Source organism: Anguilla anguilla, chromosome 10 (assembly GCF_013347855.1).
Source record: "Anguilla anguilla isolate fAngAng1 chromosome 10, fAngAng1.pri, whole genome shotgun sequence".
Taxonomy (NCBI): Eukaryota; Metazoa; Chordata; class Actinopteri; order Anguilliformes; family Anguillidae; genus Anguilla; species Anguilla anguilla.
This window is the reverse complement of record NC_049210.1, coordinates 5,231,905-5,255,719: the sequence shown is the minus strand read 5'-3', so window position 1 is coordinate 5,255,719 and position 23,815 is coordinate 5,231,905. Positions and strand designations below refer to the sequence as shown.

Sequence of the window (23,815 nt, the reverse complement as noted above, 5' to 3'; positions counted from 1 at the left end):
ACTTGTAAGTCCTCACCTCCTTTCCTCCATTCCCCCACTACCATTCGTCTCCTACCCGGAAGTATGTGGAAAAATGGAGGGGAGGTTCGAAGCCGCTTCTCCAATACAGTTCTGTGCGCTTTGCTTGTCTCCTTCAATTTTGGGACACTATAGGGCGGGAGGGAGGGGGGACACAATGATCGCTTCTGGGGCACAGAGGAGACGAGGTGGTAGTGGAGGAAAGTAAGATACATTTCTCAGCTGTTGCGACGCACTCACTGTGAGCTGCGTGTAACAGGAAACGTGACAGGAAACTGACCTTGTGGATCCGTTGCCCACGGAGTGTGTGCTGATGAAATCATTCCCCCTGGGTGATCTGTAGCTCCCATGCTCTGCTTGAATGGCCTAGTAACCCTGGATATGCATTTAGCATGTGCTCCTGTATGAGCACTCCCAAGGCTTAGGGCCAGATTAGTAACGTTCACACGTTACGCTGTCAGGGAACTACACCCGCATGTGTCCCAATCTTTCTGTGACTTCAATTATTAATTAGATTATTTCATTTGATACCTCAGCCCCTCATTCTTGCAAAGCTATAAAATGTCACCTCAGAGGTCCCAAAGGACGAAGGTGATTGGGGACTTTTTTTAACCTCTTTTCTTAAACTGCGTGCTCGCGTGCAGATTGACACGGGTCGCTGGATCAACACTTAATTCTGAGAGCTCAACAGCTGCCGGAAATTCCAGCATGCAAGGGACCAGTCTAGTATAAAACTGAAGTCTCATGGCTGTAGTTCAGGAATGGGCAGTATTAAAAATATGTGCATCAGAAATACGTCAGAAATATGGTTTGTTTTCCTCTTTTCATGTGTAGTTTCCACCTCTGTGCCACCTGCCAAAATTTGGGAAGCATTTTGCATTTTGTAGCAAACTGAATTCATTTTGTAAAAAAACATTCATCCATATGCATTTTCTGTGAACTGAGTACCCAGAAGACTCGTATTCCCTTTATAACACAGATGTACGAATGATCTAAACTAAACAAAAACAAAGGCTGATTTAGCTTTTAATGACTGCGGGATATTTTAGACGGCCATTAGGGTTGCACAGATGGCCACTGCTTTCACATTTTTATTTAGTTATTTCAAAATACATTTCCTTTCATTACAGTTCTTGGAGGACTGATATGAATGCAGGTCCATGTTTAGAAATGAATATTTTGTAAGCTGATGAGGATGGTTATTATTATTATCATTATTATTATTATTCATATCAGTTGGTCCTGCATTTCTTGGCCTGCACTCTTCCGCTAAAGCACACATAGAGATCAGACCGAGCGAACGGTGAATCTTTTCCCGTCGTTTCCACATATTAACTTGTGTCTGTTCTATTTCTAGGTCTGCCATCACCATATTTCCACAAAGGACAGATGGCAAGCATGACTTCCGGGTTTGGAACAGCCAGCTGATCCGATACGCGGGCTACAAGCAGCCGGACGGCTCGGTTCTGGGGGACCCGGCCAACGTGGAGCTCACCGAGGTAAACCCGGCGAGCTTCTCCGCCGCCGGCCCGCCGTGACCTCATCTCGCCGATGACCTCATCATCCTCATCCTCATCCTCCTCCCACGGGATAAAGGCTAAGCTCTCCGTGCGAAACGGCTGTCGTCTCTCTGTGTGTGTTTTTTTTCGATCGGGCAGATCTGCATGCAGCAGGGCTGGAAGGCGCCGCGGGGGCGTTTCGACGTCCTGCCCCTCCTCCTCCAGGCCAACGGCAACGACCCCGAGCTCTTCGAGCTCCCGGACGACCTGATTCTGGAGGTGCCGATCACGCATCCCAAGTGAGTCGGCGCTTGACCGTGCGTCGTGGAAACGGTCTGAGTGAAAGAGGAAGGGTGGCAGAGTCTAGGCCTGCGCAAATTCAGATGAATCTGTTATGGGAAACAGCTGCAGCGGCCTTATGGGGCTCCAGAGGCCCACCCTGCAGATGTATTGCCGCTGGGCATGTGGGCTTCCTTACCGTAAGTACAGAAATTTTAACCCTTTTAAGGTGTGGGATCACAAATATGCTTAACTGAACATTGTAATGCTGATGTAACTCTCACTTACTGGTAACTGAAAGAATTGGACTTCTAGAACACCGACTTTTTTTGACTTTTGAAAATACACTACAAAAAACCTGCTCTTCAAAGGGTTAATCAATGGCTAGCGCAAGGGTTAGCGTGATTTTTCAGCAGTCATGTTTCCGGATTTTTTGCTTTTCTATCACTTTTTACCCACAGTCCTGTTCTCTCCGCGCTGCTGTCTTTCAGACGGACAGCAGATCAGTGCAGAGAAATTTACCCACTGTGGAAATTCTGCTGCCGAAGTTCCAAACTGGCCCCCTCCCCAAAAGAACTGCATGAATGCCGCCGCCAGTTTGGCACCCGCCATCCGCGCGGCTAACGTTTCTGCATTCCACTGAATGCTTGGTGCTTACTGCTACTGTAGTGGCACAGATATGTAGATTAGTTCAGTGGGCCCTGACAATCTCCTTAGTACCAAACAGATGGAACGGAGGCCAGTAAATTTAGCATCTCAAACATTTGCAGATGTCTGGGGGTGGGGTGGGGGTGTGAGAGGGTTTTTGTCTGCGCGCCTGTACAAATCGATATGTCGTCCCTCCTCCGCAGAATATTCAAATTCGTTTTTAGCATCATAATTGGCGGTCGATTCAAAGTCACAATGACGTCTAAGTATAGCGCAATGGGTTTCCAGCTATCTGAGGAGCTTCCAAAACGAGCCTTCAGATTCACAACAGCTGATTCACACGACTCTTTATCTGAAGTTCCTTATTTCCCAAATATACTTGACTGTTAATGTAAGATACTGTCCTTGATAATATGTCAGTATAAAAATATATTACAGCAAGTCCTGTGCCATGAGCTCTTGCAGGTTTGCTTGTGCAGACAAATTAGTTCTGCAGTTTGTTTTTGGTCCTCTTTACTATGTGCACACAAAAAGCATTGACTAATAATAAATGCAAAAGCATTTGAGGTGCAATTCTAATTTGTCAAGTTGTGCATTCAGTAAAGCACTAGGGAGCTGAATCCCCACTGACAAGAAAAACTAATCAAGTTTGATAATTAAGTTATGTAGAAATGTATATGTGTTTAGAGGTGCAAACTAAAGTCCTAGGGGGCTGCAGTGTCTGCATGTTTTTTGTTCGTTTCAATAATTGATATATTTGCTTGAGTGTGTAAGTGTTGTAATACTTTGCTGTAATATTTTTTGATAATGCATTTTGAAATAATATTAGCAGTATATTTCATTTCCCTTAGGGACTAAACTGCATATTTCTTGCCGTTTTTCTGCGTCTGGTTGCAGGTTCGAGTGGTTTAAAGACCTGGACCTGAAGTGGTACGGGCTGCCCGCGGTGTCCAACATGCTGCTGGAGATCGGGGGGTTAGAGTTCACAGCCTGCCCCTTCAGTGGCTGGTACATGGGCACGGAGATCGGCGTGCGAGACTTCTGCGACAGCTCCCGCTACAACATCCTGGAGGTACTGCATGCCAGGGGGGGGGCAACGGGTGGGGGGGGGGGGCAAGGTGTGGTGGTTTTTACCGGGGTGTGAAATGTATGCATTAGCGCTATTTCTGTTAGCCACACTATTTACAGTCAACACAGGAGAGAGAGCACGTTGACATCACGCCCCCCTGGGGCAGCGAACGTTTTGAATCCTGTACAGGTAATTACCCCAGGGACCGCTCTGCATGCGTCCCTGTGACACGGCTAACGCGCTAGAAGCTACGACGCAGGTGTTCTCAGCTGACGCCGGGCCGCTTCATCCGGAGAACGTAATTATCCTGAAGAGGAGCGCAGCGGTGTCCGGTAGTCTCAGGAAAGGTTTTTTTTTTGCGCTTATTTTTTTTTTGTTGCCGGGCCTCGTTTTAATTTCCCGTCAGTCGGCCTCCCCGGCTAATTAAGGAGCGCTGCGCCCCTTAATTGCACGTCTCCCCCTGCGTCCGAATTCGCCACTTTACGCGTTCGCCGCGGGACAGAACGCGCATGACAGCGCTGCGGCAGGCTGCCCTCATCCATTATGCAGAAGAGCCCACCCGCGTCACTTAATTCATCCCTTTTTCCCCCTCTTTTTTTCCGGGGAATGTTTTCCTTTTTAACGCCAGGGTGACAGATGGCAGAGAATGTGATGATGTGATGTAGTGAAAAATGTATCTTTTGGCCGTCATTGGCTGCTGGAAGGCCGCGCGCCCGAGCTGATTGGGTGGAAATGGTAATGTGACAGTTAATCGCCTTGGCACGCTGCAAACAGGCAGTCAGGCCGCCGGCGTGATTTTCACTCGAGATACTTTCATTGAGAGGTGTGATGACAAACTGCAGAAAGCAGCGGTATTACTGCACCTCTCTCTCTCTCTCTCTTTCTCTCTCCCTGTCACCCTCTCTATCTCTCCCTCGCTCTCTCTCTCTGTCACCCTCTCTATCTCTTCTTCTCTCTCCCTCGCTCGCTTTCTATCTCTCTGTCACCCTCTCTATCTCTTCTCTCTCCCTCGCTCTCTTTCTCTCTCTCTGTCTCCCTCTCTATCTGTCCCTCTCTCTCTCTCTGTCTCCCTCTCTATCTATCTCTCTCTATTTCGGTCTCTCCCTTTCTCTCTCTGTCTCTCTCTCTGTCTCTCCACACAATGGCGTTTCATAATGCCGCTCTCTCTCTGTTCTGTCGTTCCAGGACGTGGCAAAGATGATGTCTCTGGACACCAGGAAGACCTCGTCACTGTGGAAGGACCAGGCTCTGGTGGAGGTCAACATTGCAGTCCTCTACAGCTTCCAGGTGCTTCCCTCTTCATAATACACACAGAACAAAGTCTACCTGAATCTGTTGTCTCTTGAGATCCACATATGCCTAGATAATATATTTTATAGCTTATTTATCCGGTGTCATCTTGATGGTGGGAAAGTCTCATAACACAACAAGAAGAAATATGAATTTTTGGGGCTTTGAGTCTCACATTCAAAATATGATCTGACCACCCCCTCTGCCCCCCCCTCCGTCTTCCCACAGAACGCGAAAGTGACCATAGTGGACCACCACTCGGCCACCGAGTCCTTCATGAAGCACATGGAGAACGAGCTGCGGGTTCGGGGGGGCTGCCCGGGCGACTGGGTCTGGATCGTGCCCCCCATGTCCGGGAGCATTACCCCCGTGTTCCACCAGGAGATGCTCAACTACCGGCTCACCCCGTCCTTCGAGTACCAGGTAGGGCAGGAGTCTAGAGGGAGTGGCTTTACCCATATCCTCCTCCAGGACTGGTCACACACACCACTACATGTCCCGATATCCACTTGTGCTTCTCCAGAGTTTTGGTGGATCACGACGGACATGATTTCCAGTGGATTGCATATTCGTTTGGTTGGTATAGAATACATATCTTTGGCCTTTTTGACAACTGTAAAAATAAGCCTACAAGACAAGAAATTGCTCATCTTTGATTTGTACGGATGTCTCTTATGACGATAATGATGCTGCTGAATCTCCTTTTCTTAGGAACACCTGCTAATGTGTCATTTTAATATTTCGCTCATATGCGCAAGCATTGTTGCTGAACAATTTATGTTCAGCTGTCTCAAGGAATTGCAGCCTTAAAGCCATTGACTGGTGGATCTCAAGGTTCTGTGTGATCCAGGTTTCCATGGTGATTCTGTTTCCAAGGTGAAGTGGACATCGCTGTGGTTCTAACCCTGAGCTGTTTGTTCCACTGCAGCCAGATCCACGGAACACTCACTGTTTCCATGGTGAAATGGTTCTAACCCTGAGCTCTTTGTCCCACTGCAGTCGGATCCATGGAACACTCACGTGTGGAAAGGAGTGAACGGAACACCGACCAAAAAGAGAGCCATCGGCTTCAAGAAACTGGCAAAGTGAGTCAGAGGGAACCTGCTGATTTTATTGATCTTTTTATAACATGCTGCTCGTGGTACTTTTTCATTTGTCTTCTTATTTTTTATTAAAACGATGAGTGATCGCGCATAGGAATTTGCCTCTCCTTTTTTTATTTTTTATTAATAAGGCGGGCAATAAAATACTGGGATTTGTTGCTCATAGACTTACCGATATTGAAAAATGTTAAATTTTGCGACTACAGCAAGGGTCAGGACACTGAGATTTGTTGTTCATAGACTTTTCTATCGTTTATTTCTTTCTTTTTATTTCTTTTTTATGAAGAGGATGACGGATATATGGGAAACTGGGCTTTGTTGTTCATTGACACAGCTAGTCCTTCTTTTATTTGTACACTTTTTATAGTATTGAGATGAAGGTTTGGAGGTGGGGGATTTTGTGTTGAGATGAGGACAGTGGGTTTTATTACTCAAAGGCAAGCCCCTGCTCAGTGCTCAGAACACAGAAAAGATGTGTTAAAAACAACACACATGTCATTTTTGAACACACCTCCATGTCTAATTAGGGAAAACACATTTTGAGTTACTTTCAACACAGTCTCTGTTAACAATCTGCCCACACTTAAATTGTATATCATCTGTAACACAAGAGTAGCAGCTTTCACACACACGATGTGTTGGAAGTAACACAAAAGTAGTAACACACGAAGAATGCGTTGGATTTTAACACATCCTTTCTGAGAGTGAATCTCGGGGGGTATTTCACAAAGCAGGTTTACTGAGTTAGCTGGATAACTGTGCCGAGTAAAAAACCCGGAACCCTCCAAAACCCTGGAACACGGACTGAAGTAAAAAGAGCCGTTCCGGGTTTTACTCAGCGCAGTTTAGCCGGCTAACTCGAGTAATCCTGCTTGGTGAAATTCCCCCGCCGGATCCGCGCCCGACCGGACGAGAGCACGTGACCGCGAAGCCCACGCGGTTTTCGTTTAGTCTGATTCTGGGGCGCCTTCCGCCCCAGACGAGCTGAACGGCAGACGGAGGCGGTGCCAGGGCTCCGTGGCGTAAAACCCCCACGGGACTAATCAGGCCTTCGTTAGGTTTTTTTTTCCACAGCTATTATTGTAATTGCCCCAGGATGTGAAGAGGCGCGAGGTACCTGTGATTGCTTCTGCTGTTTAACCCAACGTGAGCCGCCTGCTCGGGCGCTAAAAAAATTTAGCGTGCCACAGCACCCCCGACGATCCTTTTGACTGAGGCGTTTTCGGGGGAACCGCTCCGGACTGATTCGCTCTCGGTTTTTGCTTTTTAAACGCTAAAACTGTATTGATTTTTCGATAAAATATAGAAAGATAGAACAAATACAAGTTGCAGGCTATAGCATAATAGACATTCCGTTGGCGCTAGGCAGCAACTCTGAATCTTGAGGATTCCGTTTCCTGGTTTCTTGGTTTCTTACGGTTTCAAATTCAAAAAATGAAACAGATGACTTACAGTTGAATGCAAAAGTATTGGGACGGTCGTGGCAGTTTTTTTTTGTTTTTCCTCTGCACCAATCACGTCTGTATTCCATATCTGGTGACTGACTGGGCCACGTCAGACACTTCCACCTTTTCCTCCTGATTAGCTGCTTGGTTAAGTGTGCTGCCCGTTGTGGGCTGTTGTGCTGCTGCATGATAAACTTTGAGTCAGATGAGTTTGGTGGCATTTCTCTGAATATCGGAGGGCAATACGTACTGTACACTTCAGCTGGCATTTTGCTGCCGCCATCGCTTCTGGTGCCGATGAGAGGTTTACGTCTGGAAGTGTAGCCTCCGCAATTTGTCTCTTTCAGTCTCCTGCGCATTTTCCTGTGACACTTCTCACCCCCAGTGTTTGGAGATCATTAGCCTGTACTCGCGCTGACAATTTAGGATTTTATTTTCTACAGCTCTTATAACCATCCTCTCATTATTTCTCAATGTCTACTGTGGACGGCCTGATCGCTGGCGATGGTTTACTGGGGAACACACAAGCTTTCTGCAATAGCGTTGATTGATTTTTTTCTTTTCTTTCATGCTCACAATAGCGTCCATGGTTGTCACACTCAGTTCTCTGGCCCTCATCTGCAAAGTTCCTATCTTGTATCTTTCAGCTTATAGACTCTATAATCGCTTCCCAAGGATACGACCCATTCTGCTTTGCCTCATAGTCACTGTTCTGTTTTGATTTGAAGCACAAATTTTTACTAGCACAGAGGAAAAACAACGAGTTGACACAGCTGTCCTAATACTTTTGCATTTAACTGTAGATTCCAGTAAAATGACGCAATAAGCAGTCCATTTGGCTTGTGGTATTCAGGCAGTATTTTGAGGGTACAGAAGTTGCTCCCTCTTTCTTACCCTCCATGTCTTTGTTTTCGCAGGGCTGTGAAGTTCTCGGCTAAGCTCATGGGTCAGGCCATGGCAAAGAGGGTCAAGGCCACCATCTTGTACGCCACCGAAACAGGAAAATCGCAGGTTTACGCAAAAACCCTGTGTGAGATCTTCAAGCACGCGTTTGATGCGAAGGTAACCTTAACTCATAAGGAAAACATAATGCAAAGCACCTCTCTTTTCTTTGTAGGCTAAATGGTGTCATGCCAAGTGCAAAAAAATGCGTGTATAATTTGTAATTTAAGAGTATAACCCCAGCAAAGGCTACTGGTCACTCAAGTGAACTGAAACCAATGGCAAGATGTTTCTATTCCACAAAGAGTGGAGATATAGCATTGAGTCCTCCCAAATGTGTTTTTTTTTTCTTTCATCGCAACTACGATGCCTTCTCACACAATGAAGTGCCAGAGGACGAACGGAATGAGCTCAATCGAGCATGCGAAACTGCTGTTTAACATAAGATCGGAAACCGCCCCAGGCGAGGAAGGCGGCTTGTGAAAAAAAAAAAAAAAAAACCTAAACATGCATTCTCAATCATCGAGTTTCCCCCTTCGGGAGTTCAGTGTTTTTTTATTTTTTATTAATTCGTTTTTTTTTTTTTTTTTTCTAACGGATGCAATCAATCACTCAAGACTGATTCCGTTTTGACGAAGTGTCAGGAAACTACGAGGGCTAGATGGTGCCCCCTGACGGCCGAGCCACAGCCGGCGCCGCCGATCTCTCACCAAGCCCCGCGCTCTGGTATTAATGTCTGCCACAGCAAATTATCACCTCATTAGCAGAAGAAAAGCTGCCTGACGTTCACAGCATCTCTTCCACGTGAATAGATTATCATGTATTGAACCCCCCCCCCATTACAGTTTTCACCCTGCTGACGGAAAACTTCCCTCCCTACGTGACACCATGGCCCCATGGGTATAGTGAGGATTCACTTCCGGGTCATAGGGCATGCCGTCTCAATGTGCAATCTGATAGCCCGGCATTCTCTCCTTTCGACACACAGGTGATGTCAATGGACGAGTATGATGTAGTGCACCTGGAACACGAAACGCTCGTGCTAGTGGTGACCAGCACGTTCGGCAACGGAGACCCACCTGAAAACGGAGAGGTACTCCATTTCCAGTGTGATTTGTGTGTCTTTCATTAAGTGAAATGTATTGATAATATCACATTGCTATATCCAGTATGAGATTATGTAATGACACTTATGATCTTTTATTGATACAGCAATAAGATGAGTGGAGTGGCTGGGGTGAAAGATAATTAAAAACAAAACTATTAGAGATTATGGACATGTATGCTATTTGTGAAAAACATGGAGAAATCCTATCACTTAGACTATATCCATAATACTACTGGCAGTTATTTGTGATTTATATCGAATGGTTTAATTATGTTTGCATCTATCATCATTTTTTATCAAACAGCTATAACGCTATAAACACCTTTCAAAGAATCATCATGCTATGTCATTAAGACAGCTGTAAGCAGTTATGGACAGTTATGAATAATAATAGTTCTGTTATGTAGTCTTTAAATGGTAGCGAAGGGTTACAAAGGCTGGTCTTAGGTCATCTGAGTATTGCATATATACATAAACAGAATGGTTGTTCAATACTTGAAATGTGTGTGTAGGGAGGGTGATCAATGTCATATCCTGTTCCTGTATAGAAATTTGGTGGAGCGTTAATGGAGATGAGACATCCCACTACCAACATGGAGGACAGAAAGTGAGTAAAATGCCTGTTTAGTTATTTGCTGATCAAACAATGTGATATTGGTGTAACGTGTACATAGAGAACCAGATTGCCCCAAATAAGAACCGTATTCTGTCCTTGTTCCTTTTTTTTTTTTTATAAATAAACTTTATTTCAATTATACAAGTTATTACAAACAATAACATAAACAAGAAAATCTAAATACATTAGGTAAAGCATCTTCTATATTAAAAGTCCAGAGTTTGCCAAAGATTTGCATTGCCGTGCTTGATGTCAATTGTCCTTCGACGTTTCAGTTCTGTTAAAATGTTCTTGTATACAGATTCGCTTGACACGTAGATGTGATCAATTGTCATTTTACTACGCGTTTTCCATATGTGCTGGTTCACTAGACATATTATTAACCAGTATAAATCTTTAAGTTTATCATCAATGTTATATATCATTCCATAAAATACAGTTTCGGGTGTAATTGAAATATTAACACCAATAGATTTAATTTGTTCCCATATTTTTTCAGATCTACTGCATTCAATCAACAGATGCTCCAAAGTTTCATCTGCATCACAATCAGGCATTGGGCAGGATTTCGTTGTAACAAAGCAACTCCATTTTACAACAACTCTCACTGGCAATCTCCTCACTGATATTAGCCAGGCTATATCTCTCATACTTTCAGAAATGTTTTTGCTCCATATTCGTGCGACCATTCTTTCACATTCTAAAATATTTAGATATCTGTACTTTATAACTCCACCATACAGTTCATTAATTATTAAATTATATATGACCTTATTCTCAGAATGGCACCAGTCAATATTTAAATGTTTAAACTTGTCTACAAAATCACCATACATAAGTTTAAAATAAGGTTGTCCGGTTCTCGCTCTTCCTATCTTTTTTTTCCAATTAGTAATGTTACCGATCCAGCTAATTTGTCTGTTTATTCCACCTGCCACAATTTTACACATTGCTATTTTTAATTTGATACTTACGTCTATTGCTCCCAATCCTCCTAATTTTCTGGGTTTAAATAACAATTCTCTCCGAGTGACTTCTCTATTCGTTCCCCATATTAATTTACAACACTCTTTACTTATCTTAGTTATATATTTTTCTGTTGGTGGAAACACTGAACTTAAAAACATAATTTTTGACAGGATTAACAAATTACATATACCTATTCTAGACCTAAAGCTTGTGTTTTTACCAGACCACTTTAGAACTTCATCTTTGACTTCTTTTTCTTTTTTTTGCCAATTTGATTCACAACAATCAGTATTACTAATATAGATACCTAATACCTTAATTTCTTCTTTTACATCTATGTGTATAGGGAACTATTTACTTAAATGCCCAATCCAGACAGCTTCTGATTTATGATGGTGTAAAACTGCTCCAGATATTTTTTCGTAAATTTTAAAATGCTCACATATAAAATCCAATTCTGTTTGTGATTTTACAAACACAGTAATATCTGTTATTGCTGTTTGGTAAGGTCACGGAATCCCATGTGTTCTTCTGCCCTGGGGAGGGAGGGGGCAACTCCACCCCCCACCCAGCGGTTTGGTTTTCCCGTGTTTAAAGTCGAGCCGCGTCGATTGGCCGAGAGGTTTGTGTTGTTACAGTACTGCATCCTTGTCCTCCACAGGAGCTACAAGGTGCGATTCAACAGCGTCTCGTCGTATTCGGACACTCGCAAATCTTCGAGCGACGAGCCGGAGCCGAAGGTGGACTTCGAGAGCACGGGACCTCTGGCCAACGTCAGGTAATAACAGTACGAGTGGAAGGCGCTAAATCAGGACGCCTCCGGCCTCTAATGGCACACTGGAATAATGTGTTTAATGTTTGTAAACCTCGGTCAGTTAAACTGAACCAGCCAGCTGACTTGATTGTAATCGCATTACTTCCCAACAGAACAACGTAGCTGGCGTTAACCTGGCTTTGAACATACAGCAAGCAACTGAAATCATGATAATCTGGTTAAAACAAAAAAAAAAAAGTAGCTCAACACTCTGAAAGGCTAAAATGGGTTTTAAAAAAAAAAGAAACATCATGAAGAAATGCTGCCACTCAGTGTTGCCACCTAGGGGTCAAAGGGTTCAGATCCAGCGTCATAGGGCCGTGGGGAGCAGAGTTGGGTTCAGTTCTATTTCAGTACAGTCAGCGAAGAAAATTGACTGAAATTCAGGTAATTAATTGAAAAACTCTCGGAAGACCCAAAGGACAGTTTTCCTATTCGTGAAGTGATTTTCAGTTATTGTCTCAGTTATTGGAATTAGCAGAGCTGAAATGGAACTGACCTCAACTCTGGCGACAAGCAGACCTTGCGTAGAGAAGGGCAGGAGGCCTGCAGCTCATCCCCGCTTGCTGTGGTTTTGCAGGTTCTCTGTGTTCGGCCTGGGCTCGCGGGCCTACCCGCACTTCTGCGCGTTCGGTCACGCCATGGACACCCTGTTCGAGGAGCTGGGCGGGGAGCGCATCCTCCGGATGGGGGAGGGGGACGAGCTCTGCGGCCAGGAGGAGTCCTTCAGGACCTGGGCCAAGAAGGTCTTCAAGGTGGGGAAGGGGGCCTGCGGTCCGCAACAGCCGAGAAAATAGGCCAAAAGAGAGACCATGACATAAAAGCAGGTTTGGCGGATTGACTTAGAGAGTGCCCTCCACAAGTATGTTAACGGTAGAGTGAAAATGGGGGGACTCCAAAAAATTATTTTTTAAATTTAAAGCATGATCTTTAAAAGCCCTTCCTCCGTGTGCTTCAAGGCTGCGTGCGACGTGTTCTGCGTCGGCGACGACGTGAACATCGAGAAGGCGAACAACTCGTTGATCAGCAACGACCGGAGCTGGAAGAAGAACAAATTCCGTTTGACTTACACAGCGGAAGCGCCGGAACTCACACGGGGTAACACGTTATACCGTTAAACCGCGTTACCTCATCATGTACTAACGGTTCATAATGGTCCCAAAATAAGCAACTTGTGTACTTGCTGGCTGGTTCCCAAAGTTGGATGACGGTGCTCTGAACGCGAGGGCGTTTTTATTGACTCCTTACCGTGACTGTGTCTTGCCAACAGCGCTGCACAGCATTCACAAGAAGAAGGTTTACGGAGCGAAACTCCTGACCAGAAAAAACCTGCAAGGTCCCAACTCCAAGTAGGTTATGAATTACGTTCTGAATGGCGAGACCACCAGACCTGGGTCAAGTACGAATTTGAATCTCTTTCGATGCCAAGTAGAATTTGATCAATGCAAGTTTTCATTGCAACGTGTTACGAACCAAAATGCGGAATCGTAGGAGAAAATAATTTTGCTCGGAATATTGGTGAAGATAGATTTTAATATGTCTGTTGATCATCTGTGGCAGGTAGTTTGTCAATGGCTTTGGCTTAAAGCTTTTCCAATGTTATTATTTGACCCAGGCCTGGATACCAGACACTGAAGCAAAAAAAACGCAAAACTATGATGGAAGCATCTTAATTCTCCTCTTCACGCTTGACTTTTCCTCTGCAGTCGGTCCACAATCTTCCTTCAGCTCCATGCGAACAACCACGAAGGGTTGAAGTACCAGCCCGGAGACCACCTGGGCATCTTCCCCGGCAACTACGAGGACTTGGTGACCTCGCTCATTGATAAACTGGAAGACGCACCGCCTGTCAATCAGATCGTCAGGGTGGAGTTCCTGGAAGAGAGAAACACTGCACTGGGTAAGGTGTCCTCAGATATGCATCGACAGTTGGGTTTTGTCAAATGTAAGCTGTGAACCTATCGATGTAGGTCAGCAGTCGGAAGCCCAGTTCCTAGAGTCATGTCTGTTTCTGGTTTTTGTTTCCGCCAATTACCCTGGCTCAATTTGCTGATCAGTTGCATTACACTAATGCTGTTTCACTTAATAGACCATGGTAAGATATGACTGTTTTATGAATTTTGTTTTCTGCCATTTCATAATCATAAAACAGTCGTTTGTGTCCTATTTTTTCATAGGTGACAAATGAGATGCAATAGAATGCACGCTAAACTAATTTTAGTGTTTACAACAAAAATAAATGTTTTATAGAGGTATCATCTGAGCTTTGAAACTATCCAACTGCATTTGAAGTGAGTATTTTGCTAATTGTTAGTGCTGTTTTTTTTTTTTTCCACAGGTGTGATCAGCAACTGGACAGATGAGAGTCGTATCCCACCATGCACCATCTACCAGGCCTTCAAGTACTTCCTGGACATCACCACTCCCCCCAGCCCCCTCCTGCTGCAGCAATTTGCCTCACTGGCCAGCAATGACAAGCAGAAGAAGAAACTGGAAGTTCTGAGCAAGGTAGGAGAGGGTTGGGAGCCTTGGAAACAGGTTCAATATTTCTCACTATTTGAAGAAGTCTGCTTGCCTGTGATTTCTCCAAATATTGAGAAATACTAAACCATCATCGGTCCTCTCTACTGCAATTCCTGTGGCTTTGTCTCTGCTCTAAAGAGCGGTCTAGATTAGATTCAAATGAATCATTGCGCAGAAAAGGCGATTATCTTGGTGGTGTCTTTATTCATGTTCCTGTTCTCGTGCTTAAAGGAATTTCAGTCGCTTTTACCATGAGAGCATATGTGCCTTGAAACTGAAATTGCGTTTTTTTTTATAATAACCCACAGACATGCTGTCACTCAACACCACCCACCTTCAAACCCTCCATTTTTCTCAATGTCCTGAAGCAACGAGCCAAGTCATGAATCACCCAGTGTGCCTCGGCTTATTCACAAAGCAAGGCCTTCATTTGGTTCAAGTTTGTTTGTCATGCTGTTGTCTTTTTTGTGTGTAGCTTGATGTCTTAATGTGAACAGACCCATTTTCCATGGAGGGGAGGGGGGGGGGGGGCTGCTATATAAATGCAGACCTCTAAAATGGACTGCTAATATGTAGTGCTTTTTCCAGCAACTACAGCTACACAAAGCATGCCTCTCATTCACCTATTCACACACACACTGTCATACCCTCTCATTTACCCATTCACACACACATACACTCAGATCGCCTCTCATTCACACACACACTCACACACCAACGGGGAAGGGTAGCCAGGCAAGGCGCCCACCAGATCCTCGGGAGCGATTCGGTAAGGCATCTTGCTTTGGCCCAGAGGGGAGGCGATCGAACCAGCGGCTTTCCCAATAGCCAGATGACCGCTCGATCTCCTGAGCTAATGCGGCCTCCTTCGCTGTCTCCCCCCCCCACCCCCCCCCCCCCAGGGTTTGCAAGAGTACGAGGAGTGGAAATGGTACAACAACCCCACCATGGTGGAGGTTCTGGAGGAGTTCCCCTCCCTGCAGATCCCCTCCACCCTCCTGCTGACCCAGCTGCCCCTCCTCCAGCCGCGGTACTACTCCATCAGCTCCTCGCCGGACACCTACCCCGGGGAGATCCACCTGACCGTGGCCGTCGTCTCCTACCGCGCCAGAGGTGAGGGCTCGGGGGGGGGGTCACCCACCAAATCCCACCGCCGATGACTGTTTTTTAAATTTCCATAAATTATTGGGGAATTTTGGTTTTCTGGAGGACATTTGGAAAAACTAAAACCAAGCATCGAACATTTACTGTACATAATGGGACGTAGTGGCCTGTGTCCAGGGGAGGATTTCTGGGCTTGGTGGCCCTTCTTCCATCTCTGCTGGTACCAGGTAGCCCAGCAAATACTGTAGAGAGAAGAGTGTTCCTGGCAATCTCTGTGGTATAGGGGCTAGTATCTACAGCATGTGTGCATGTTTTTGTGTGTGTGTGTGTGTGTGTGTGTGTGCGTATGTTTGTGTGTGTGCGCGAACGCCATAGGGGAGGGGGAGAGAGGACAAACCGGGACGTTCATGAAATGTTTTTTTTTGGTAATTGTTCATGTAATGCGATTACATTTACCGAACATTCTGATGAGCCCCGCCGTCTGTTTCCTGCGAAGGGCGCTTTGTGGCTCCTTTGAGACAGGAAGCCAGAAGTTACTGCGATACCAGGAGCTCTGTTTTCTGCGCAAATCCACATAACTTGCATGTAATGACCCCATTCAATTACGGATTGCAGAACGTGGGCGCAGGAAGAGGCCTCATGCTCCAGATTTAGATGCATCCAGGGGCAGCTGACTGGTAGCACGCTGCGTCTATTGACTAATGCGGCAAACTGGGAAATCACAGTCTCCCATACTGCGTTGCATAAAAATTTGCCAGGAGTGCCAAAAAAAAAATAAAAAATTTGCGTAATCACATAATTACCAATTAAACTGTGGCGCGTTCTGGACGTTCTCTCCTTAATCTTCATTTTATTTTATTTTATTTATTTATTTATTTTTTTGTTGTTGCTGCTGGGAGCTGTGTTCTTAGCCGCTTGGCATTTCGCTGGTTTTTGTTTCCTCTCGCAGATGGAGACGGTCCACTCCACCACGGCGTGTGCTCCTCTTGGCTGAGCGGCATAGAGACGGAGGAGACGGTTCCGTGTTTCGTTCGAGGGTAACGAGCGGCGCTCTGGTCCTGCGGGGGAGCCGCCATATGTTACATAACGGCTCGATTTATCAGCGCCGATTTGTTCCCCGTCAGCGAGCAACAGAGACACCGCGGTTCACCTAGCAGACAATTAGCGAGCACACATCACCTTGATAAAAAATAAAAATAAAACACATTGCTGTTTGAACGTCTGTTCGAGGACTTTTTTGAAGAGAGGCACTCCAAACGTTCCACGGCGGCAGCCGTTAAACACAAATAAGGCTGCTCAAAAAACCCGGGCTGGCGGAACGGTTTGTTTCACACCGATTACGTTTTTTGTCGATGCTTAGAAAATGTGCTGAGCGTGCTCTGCAAACATCTGTTTTTTTTTTTTTTTTTCCCAGGGCCCCAACCTTCCGGATGCCGAAAGACCCCAAACTTCCTTGCATCCTTGTGGGCCCCGGAACCGGCATTGCTCCCTTCAGAAGCTTCTGGCAGCAGAGACAGTATGATTTTGAATACAAGGGTTAGTGTCATTACCACACAAATGCTCTGCATCAGGGGTAGAGTGCAGCCCTGATCCTGGAGCGTGAATGCCGTTTCTGGTTTTTGATCCAGCTGAGATCGGTCGCAGAAGTATGATGGATTATTAAATCTGAATACTGAATATTCCGATCCTGACTGATCCAGCACATGGTGACCTGTGTTCTTTAAGCTAAATAATTCATGCATAATATGTAGTTATAAGTTTGGATGGACCAAAAACCCAGGCACTGCAGGAACAACCTTCTCCTTTTTTTTAAGGTGTAGAGCAAAATATTCAGTGTGTGACTCATCTCTGTACTCCTGAGTACTTTTAACTCTGACCGAGCTCATGTGGTGCATACAATGTGTTATGTGCTGATTTAACTCTAGCCATTTGTGCTCTGTGTGTGTGCGTGTGTGTGTGTATGTGTGGGGGTGTGTGGTGATGTGGTGTATGCAGCTTGTGTAATTTGCTGAACATCTGTGTTGTAACAATTTTAGTATTTGTATCACCTGTGCTGCTCTATCTGATTAAACATGTTTTTATAAAACAGAAGAGAAGACAGTATTATCTAATCTAATTGTCTGGTTGAGAGTGTTGACATCACCCTGACGTACGTTTCTTGTCCCATAATAGGAATTGAATCCTGCCCGATGATTCTGGTGTTTGGGTGTCGGCAGTCCCAGATAGACCACATCTACAAGGAGGAGACGATCCAGGCTAAAAACCAAGGGGTGTTTGAGGAACTGTACACGGCGTACTCACGAGAGCCCGGAAAACCAAAGGTCTGCTTCAGTCCGTCAGCAGAAGCTGCCCCAAGACACCGTCGGAAAAGGTAGCCGCGAACGTAACCGCTCGCCCTTTTCTCTCTCGCGCTCCCTCAGAAATACGTGCAGGACGTGCTCCGGGAGCAGCTGTCGGAGACGGTGTACGGCTGCCTGAAGGAGCGCGGCGGCCACATCTACGTGTGCGGCGACGTGACCATGGCTGGCGACGTCCTGAAGACCATCCAGCAGGTCGTCAAGCTGCAGGGCAACATGTCGCTGGAGGACGCCGGCTTCTTCATCAGCAAGCTGCGGGTACGTCGCGGCGGCCGCGGTCGCTTTCTCAAACCGTCGTTACGCACGAGCTGGAGCAACGCAGCTGTGAGGAACATGTTGGTTCTTCTAGACTGCTGGTTGGTTCATCTTGTGAAGGCACTGTTCTAGTGTATGGACGACCCCCAAAGGTGAGGTAAGGTATCATGTCCAGGCTGTGGCAGGACATCGCCCAGAGGCATCGCCCAGGGATTTCAGCAAGTGGGACTTCCATGCCTTGTTGCTCTCTAGCGCCCCCTCTGGTCAGTCAGATGCTCTAGTCTGTGAGCATGACTGGAAGACTGAATAGTGAAAAGAAACAGCAGGTGTTTTGGAGGATGGCGTGTGCTTCTCTGCTCTCCCAGTTGACAGGGGTGACAAAGATAACATCAAAAAACCCAAATTAACCCTTCAAGGAGTAAGATCACAAATATTTTTGTTAAATTAAAAATAAACATTTTTGTCTCTGAATGCTCACTGGAGGTTTTGTGGTGTTTTTCTTCTCGCTCTTCCTTCCAGGATGAAAACCGGTATCACGAGGACATCTTCGGTGTTACGCTACGCACATACGAGGTCACCAACAGGCTGCGGTCCGAGTCCATTGCTTTCATCGAGGAGAGCAAAAAGGATTCTGATGAGTAAGTCTCTCCCAGCTTACCTCGGGACTAACATCTCTATGTCCTGAAATAATCCCTGTTTGTTACATGACTTAATGTAGGAGGGGCCTGCAAGCGGTGGGTTATCGGAAGATATCAGCCTCTGGAACAATACGAAAAAAATCATAATGGTAACCATAGTAACCACAGTTTAAAAGGCTCCCGTCTAACTGGATTGCAGCCTTTGCAAATGGATCCTTTTCCTCCCCCCATATTCGCTCTTGTGCACTTCAGGAAAAGGCCCCATAAATGCACTTGTGCTGGGAGTAAACACGGCAACTGAGTCCTCCAAAGACACTCACGGCCTTAGTCCTGAGTTGTACTTCACTCAACGAGAATGTGTGCGGAGGATGAGGACAAACTTGAATCCTAAATTTGTGTCTTCCAGGGTGTTCTGCTCTTAGGACCGTGCTGGACGTCCGCACTCTTTCCGGAAGGGACCACAGGTGAACTCTTGGGAGCCAAGTATTACCGGAGCTAGACAAGGATACTGTGCCAAGTTTTATACTGTAAAAAAAAAAGAAGAATTACCTGCAATTATTTTCTACCAATTTATGCTTTGTTAATGGTCAGGTTGTGCACTTAGTCTGTGGTAAAATCTTTATTTGAATTTTTTTGAGATTTTCCAAAATGAACGTTTTATTTTTCAAATGGATCTGCTTTGAATGATTTATGAAGCGATGTGTGGCCGACCTATATGACTTTATCTCAGTGTCAATGCATGAGCAAGACAGTAATATTCTTGATATATTCAATGTTAACTATATAACATGAGAGTCGATGCCTTTTCCTAAAGTGCAGTATTTAGGGCTGCTAGGGAGACATGGAAAGTATGCATGATGGGAAATAGTTCAAACGAGGATGTTTGAGGATACAAACGAGCATCGGTCTTCATTCAGGAGGCATTTCGCCTGATGTGTTGGTGTTCCAATGAGGACGGAACTGGTTAGCCGAGTGCTACTTCAGTTTTGATGCATTTTGATTATACCTTGATGGCAGTATTCAGTTCTAATACTACCGCATGTCTAGCAAAACGATGAAGATGGAAATAAACTAATTAAATACTCTACATGCTTAATACATCGTGTATGTAAAGTCTCAAATTTCTATGAATGAGACTATGGAATATTTCCTTTTGGGTCCATTCTGTTATTCAGAAGGGCAACAAATATCCAGTAGCAAGCTGACGGCCTGTCAAAATCCGTCTGTGCTTTTGTCCGTTTTTTTTGACCTGCATGTCTGTGCTGCTGTCAGATTATAAAATAGCTTTTATTCCTTGAATCCAGTGTCGTGTCACGGCTGTGGTTGCGGAACGACGCCTGCCAGAAGCTACCGTCCTTTTCCGGCAGAGGGAAAGGCTAAATTACCGTACTGTACTGTGCTGTTGTCATCAACATGGCTTTTATTCACTGGAGTTGTGGGGAGGTCTTTGTTCCTCGCACGTGTTTCGCGTTGTTGTTCAGGAAATTAGGAATCAAAAGGCTTGATTAACAGCCTTCCTAATGTGTTTGCGGCGAGGAGTAACAAGGATTCGCACAGTGCGATGCTGCTGATTAACCAACGGCCGAGCTACACTTTGATCTCGAAATGAGTCGGGTTTTCTGGGATATTTGCTGGAGAGGACAGCGATGGCGTTTAAAGAAGAGATAAGCATTTGATGCTTTTTCTCGTTTATTTTGCTTTAATCCGTGGTTGACCTGCAGCCAGGTGATGGACTTTGCACAGACACCTCGCAGTATCTCTTTGCTTCCGACTTTATTTATGAGGGGGAGGGTCCAGCGCTATTTGATTGGCAGAACAGCCTGTCACTCCTCCTCCTTGTCAACGGAAGCGGAGAGAGGAGCGGGGGAAAGATTTTAACGAAGACACCACAAAGGAAGATTTAAGGGCCAGTAAACAAGCAGCCATGGCCTTAAGAAGTGAACGCCCCCCCTTTTCACTCCCGTGAACCCCCAAACTCTTGTGCCTCTGTCCCGAATCCCTAACGTGTGTCATCTGTCCACCTAATCCTCTGTGCGGCCACCCTTGCATCTTTGGTTTTTCAAGACGGGATGAGATTCTTTGTGTCGGGAATGTACCGAGGACTGACTGTTGCCTTACAGTAGAGTAGTCTGGTCCCCCCCCCCCCACCCCCCCCACCCCCACCGCCCACCCCCCCCACCTCGGGGGCCGTCTCCCCATGCGTGTAACTGCCATAGTTCTCCTGAGTGGATCAGGCTCTCTTGCGATGGCTTGTGAACCTCATGCGTGTGGTTGCCATGGTACTCGCATGGCCTTTCCCGCCTCTCGTAGATAGATGATCCTGTACAACCCCCCCCCCCCCCCCCCCCCCCCCCCCAGTCCGTACCTGCCTTACGTCTGAAAACATATTTACGCAGTGCATATCCACTTACTAACCATTCAATTACCTCTCTTTGAAGAAAAAAAAATGATAATAATCACACATACAGGCTTGTTTTTTCAGCCCTTGTGAAGCTGTCCCTTGACATGTTTAATGTTCTTGTGAGTCGAGGCTGCGATGTGAGTTGCCAGTACCGTTTGTGGTTTCTCTCTGCGATTATGCACAAGCTTGGAATGCTACCCCTCCTGCAAACATAACAGCTTAACAGCCAAATACTCCTTCCCCAATGAACAAAAAAAAAAAAAAATTATAATAATACTAATAATAATAACTGCTCCTGCTTGGCTTTCAGACCTTCTCGTAAAGAGTAGCCAGTATAATAAAGACTGTCTTCATCTCCTTTTATTGAAATTGCAAACATCAATGCATGCAGAGTGTCTCTTGTAATTTAACTTTTATTTTTTTATTTTTTTTATTTTATTTTTGGTGATGTATCTTTTTAAATCTCTGCCTTTTTACAGGGCTTTGATGAGTCAACCCAGTGCAATGTTCATGTGGTTTGACCTATGGTTCAAAGGTTTATTGTAATTAACCAGCTACAGTACAGCTGATCAGTTTTTCTTGTTTATTATTTGCCTCATCTATGTCCTTAACTTGTACTTTATTTGTGAGGGAAAAAAATTTGCCTCTGGCATGACAGAAACTAAATGAATTTTAAGAAGCTTTATGAATTTCTGTGCTACTGGCATACATAAATTAGATTTTTAATTGAAAACTTTTTTTTTGGTGAGGGAACAGCCAAGTTTGTTAATTGTATGCAGTTCTTACTGAAAATTTCTTTACGTTTGTTTATTTTGAATGGAATGAGAACCGTTTAAACTCTGTGATGTAAAATGTGCAAAAAATATTTACAAAGGCAAAGAAACTAAGTAAAACTAATCTATATGAGATCTTTTTTAAGAATGTATTTTGGTTATAAATGGCTATTATTTGTCTTTTCTGCGTGGGAAAAAAAAATAGAAAAAACTACAGTGTATTTCATATCTTTTAAATATTGGAAACTACAACAGAAATCTGACTGCATGATGTATGCTGTGGTGTTTAAAAGAAGCTATGTATATTTTCCAGCACTGTATCAATATGACTATCACAACTGCATTCGCCCTCTCAGATTGGACGGTAATGTGCTTAAAGGATATTAGTGTTTATTTCACAGCTGTTTAAAATCTGATCCAAACAGCCTCCGCTGTGCTCCTTATATTGTGGAATTTATCAACCTTGAACGTTTACCATTTATTGCATACTGCAAAGACTTTGCATTGACTTAATAAAAAAAAAAAACATTTCTATGTCAGGAACTGTACTGTGTGGATTCATTTTGGTCAGAGTCTGTGATGCTTTGAAATAGGAAGAGTGTGGAAGTATATCTATGGTCCAGCTTCGTAACCGTAGCGATTCTTACAGAGAGGGTTGTCCAGAGAATGTGGAAGAGCTTGGGAATGTTAAAGTGGAACATAGAGAGGACAAATTTACTATGCGTCAGATATCCCAGCATGCTTTTGTAATTCTGGTTTTAATAATGGTACTACAGGTAATCCGGTCCTTGGTGCCTCCTGTTTTTGCACTCTGACACACAACAGAATGTCACCAGGCCATAAGAGCAAGATACAAAAGGCACAAAACTCAAAAGCTACTCCCCAAATACAACTGTGATTATAAATACTGCACAGGGTTGCCAATGTTTCCTTTCATGAATACCGGTCACGAGGGGAGTCATTTGCAGTACTGGCAACCACATAGAGGACTTTATCAGTTTTGCCCAGTGTGTGATTCATAGTAATTCATTGATGGCAGGTATAATTTGTAAGGCATGGAGAAATGTTGGACAACGGGCGTCCCATATGAGAAAAGCTATTTTGTACTGAAAGGTATTCACAGCTAATATGATTGTTGGCAATGCTAATACTGTAGCAAATGTGGTTTGATGCAATTATTATAGGTAATTGTAGGCTACACACTAAGAAGCTGGCCATAGGCAGTGTGCCACCTCTAATGACTAGCAAGCTTAAATATTTGTCTTTTTACCAGAAATGTTTTGATAAATCTCATATCACAGTAAGCAGACCTGTATTTCATGTAATTTTCTATGTGAAATCCATTAGTGGGCTATTGTAGTTGACTAGCCAGTTGCTGGCACCTACTGTGGTCGTGTAGCTTGTCTGGCAATCCAGCCTTTGCATTTAGCCCTACAGTAGTTCAACATCTGAGGCAGTTGCTTGTGGTCTTATTATTAGGCAGAGCATTTACACCAGCACATGCTTTCACACTGGAAGTTTACTTTACAAAACAAGTTAGTGGGTCCATCATTTCCCTCTAAGAGCAAACAAACAGTATATTAAAAACGTCAGAGCACGACTGGGACGGCTCTCTGGAACACCACCCAAGAGGCTATGGAGACATAGCTGGAATACCGTCGAGTTGAGCTGAGAACCGGAAGTATGAAAAGGAATATATGCACTTATTAGATGCGCATTTTATTTTGTTGTTCCGTTAGACTACATTTATTCATTGAGCAGATGCTTCTACCTGGAGCAACCTGCATTCCTTTGCATATAATCCATCTGTGCAGCTGGATGGTTACTGAAGCACTTCCGGGCTGATTACTTTGCTCAAGGGTACAGTGTCAACACCCAGCTGGGAATCAAAACTTTCATCTGTGCAGTTCCCTAACCAGGTGAACCGAGCGTTCGGGTGTCGTTGGATATGGCATTATATTCGC

At 44.8% G+C, this 23,815-nt stretch overlaps 1 protein-coding gene across 5 annotated transcripts in view; it reads left to right on the top strand.

Moving 5' to 3' along the window:
- nos1 (nitric oxide synthase 1 (neuronal)) overlaps positions 1–19,888 on the top strand; it is a 34,161-nt gene extending 14,273 nt beyond the window's left edge. For 4 of the 5 annotated variants that reach the window (XM_035379525.1, XM_035379523.1, XM_035379527.1 and 1 more), the window contains 22 exons: positions 1,376–1,517; positions 1,677–1,816; positions 3,342–3,516; positions 4,699–4,800; positions 5,032–5,226; positions 5,803–5,888; positions 8,269–8,413; positions 9,282–9,386; positions 9,950–10,008; positions 11,648–11,764; positions 12,381–12,555; positions 12,760–12,898; positions 13,071–13,149; positions 13,507–13,700; positions 14,139–14,308; positions 15,226–15,436; positions 16,377–16,464; positions 16,842–16,963; positions 17,600–17,748; positions 17,848–18,042; positions 18,559–18,677; positions 19,084–19,888. In XM_035379525.1, the coding sequence (XP_035235416.1) occupies positions 1,376–1,517; positions 1,677–1,816; positions 3,342–3,516; positions 4,699–4,800; positions 5,032–5,226; positions 5,803–5,888; positions 8,269–8,413; positions 9,282–9,386; positions 9,950–10,008; positions 11,648–11,764; positions 12,381–12,555; positions 12,760–12,898; positions 13,071–13,149; positions 13,507–13,700; positions 14,139–14,308; positions 15,226–15,436; positions 16,377–16,464; positions 16,842–16,963; positions 17,600–17,748; positions 17,848–18,042; positions 18,559–18,677; positions 19,084–19,099 (2,923 nt within the window). In that variant the 3' untranslated portion in view covers positions 19,100–19,888. Of the gene's footprint in view, positions 1–1,375; positions 1,518–1,676; positions 1,817–3,341; positions 3,517–4,698; positions 4,801–5,031; positions 5,227–5,802; positions 5,889–8,268; positions 8,414–9,281; positions 9,387–9,949; positions 10,009–11,647; positions 11,765–12,380; positions 12,556–12,759; positions 12,899–13,070; positions 13,150–13,506; positions 13,701–14,138; positions 14,309–15,225; positions 15,437–16,376; positions 16,465–16,841; positions 16,964–17,599; positions 17,749–17,847; positions 18,043–18,558; positions 18,682–19,083 lie in introns of those variants that run through there. The other variant, XM_035379528.1, reaches the window with a different exon arrangement.
- The last annotated feature ends 3,927 nt before the right edge of the window (positions 19,889–23,815 follow it).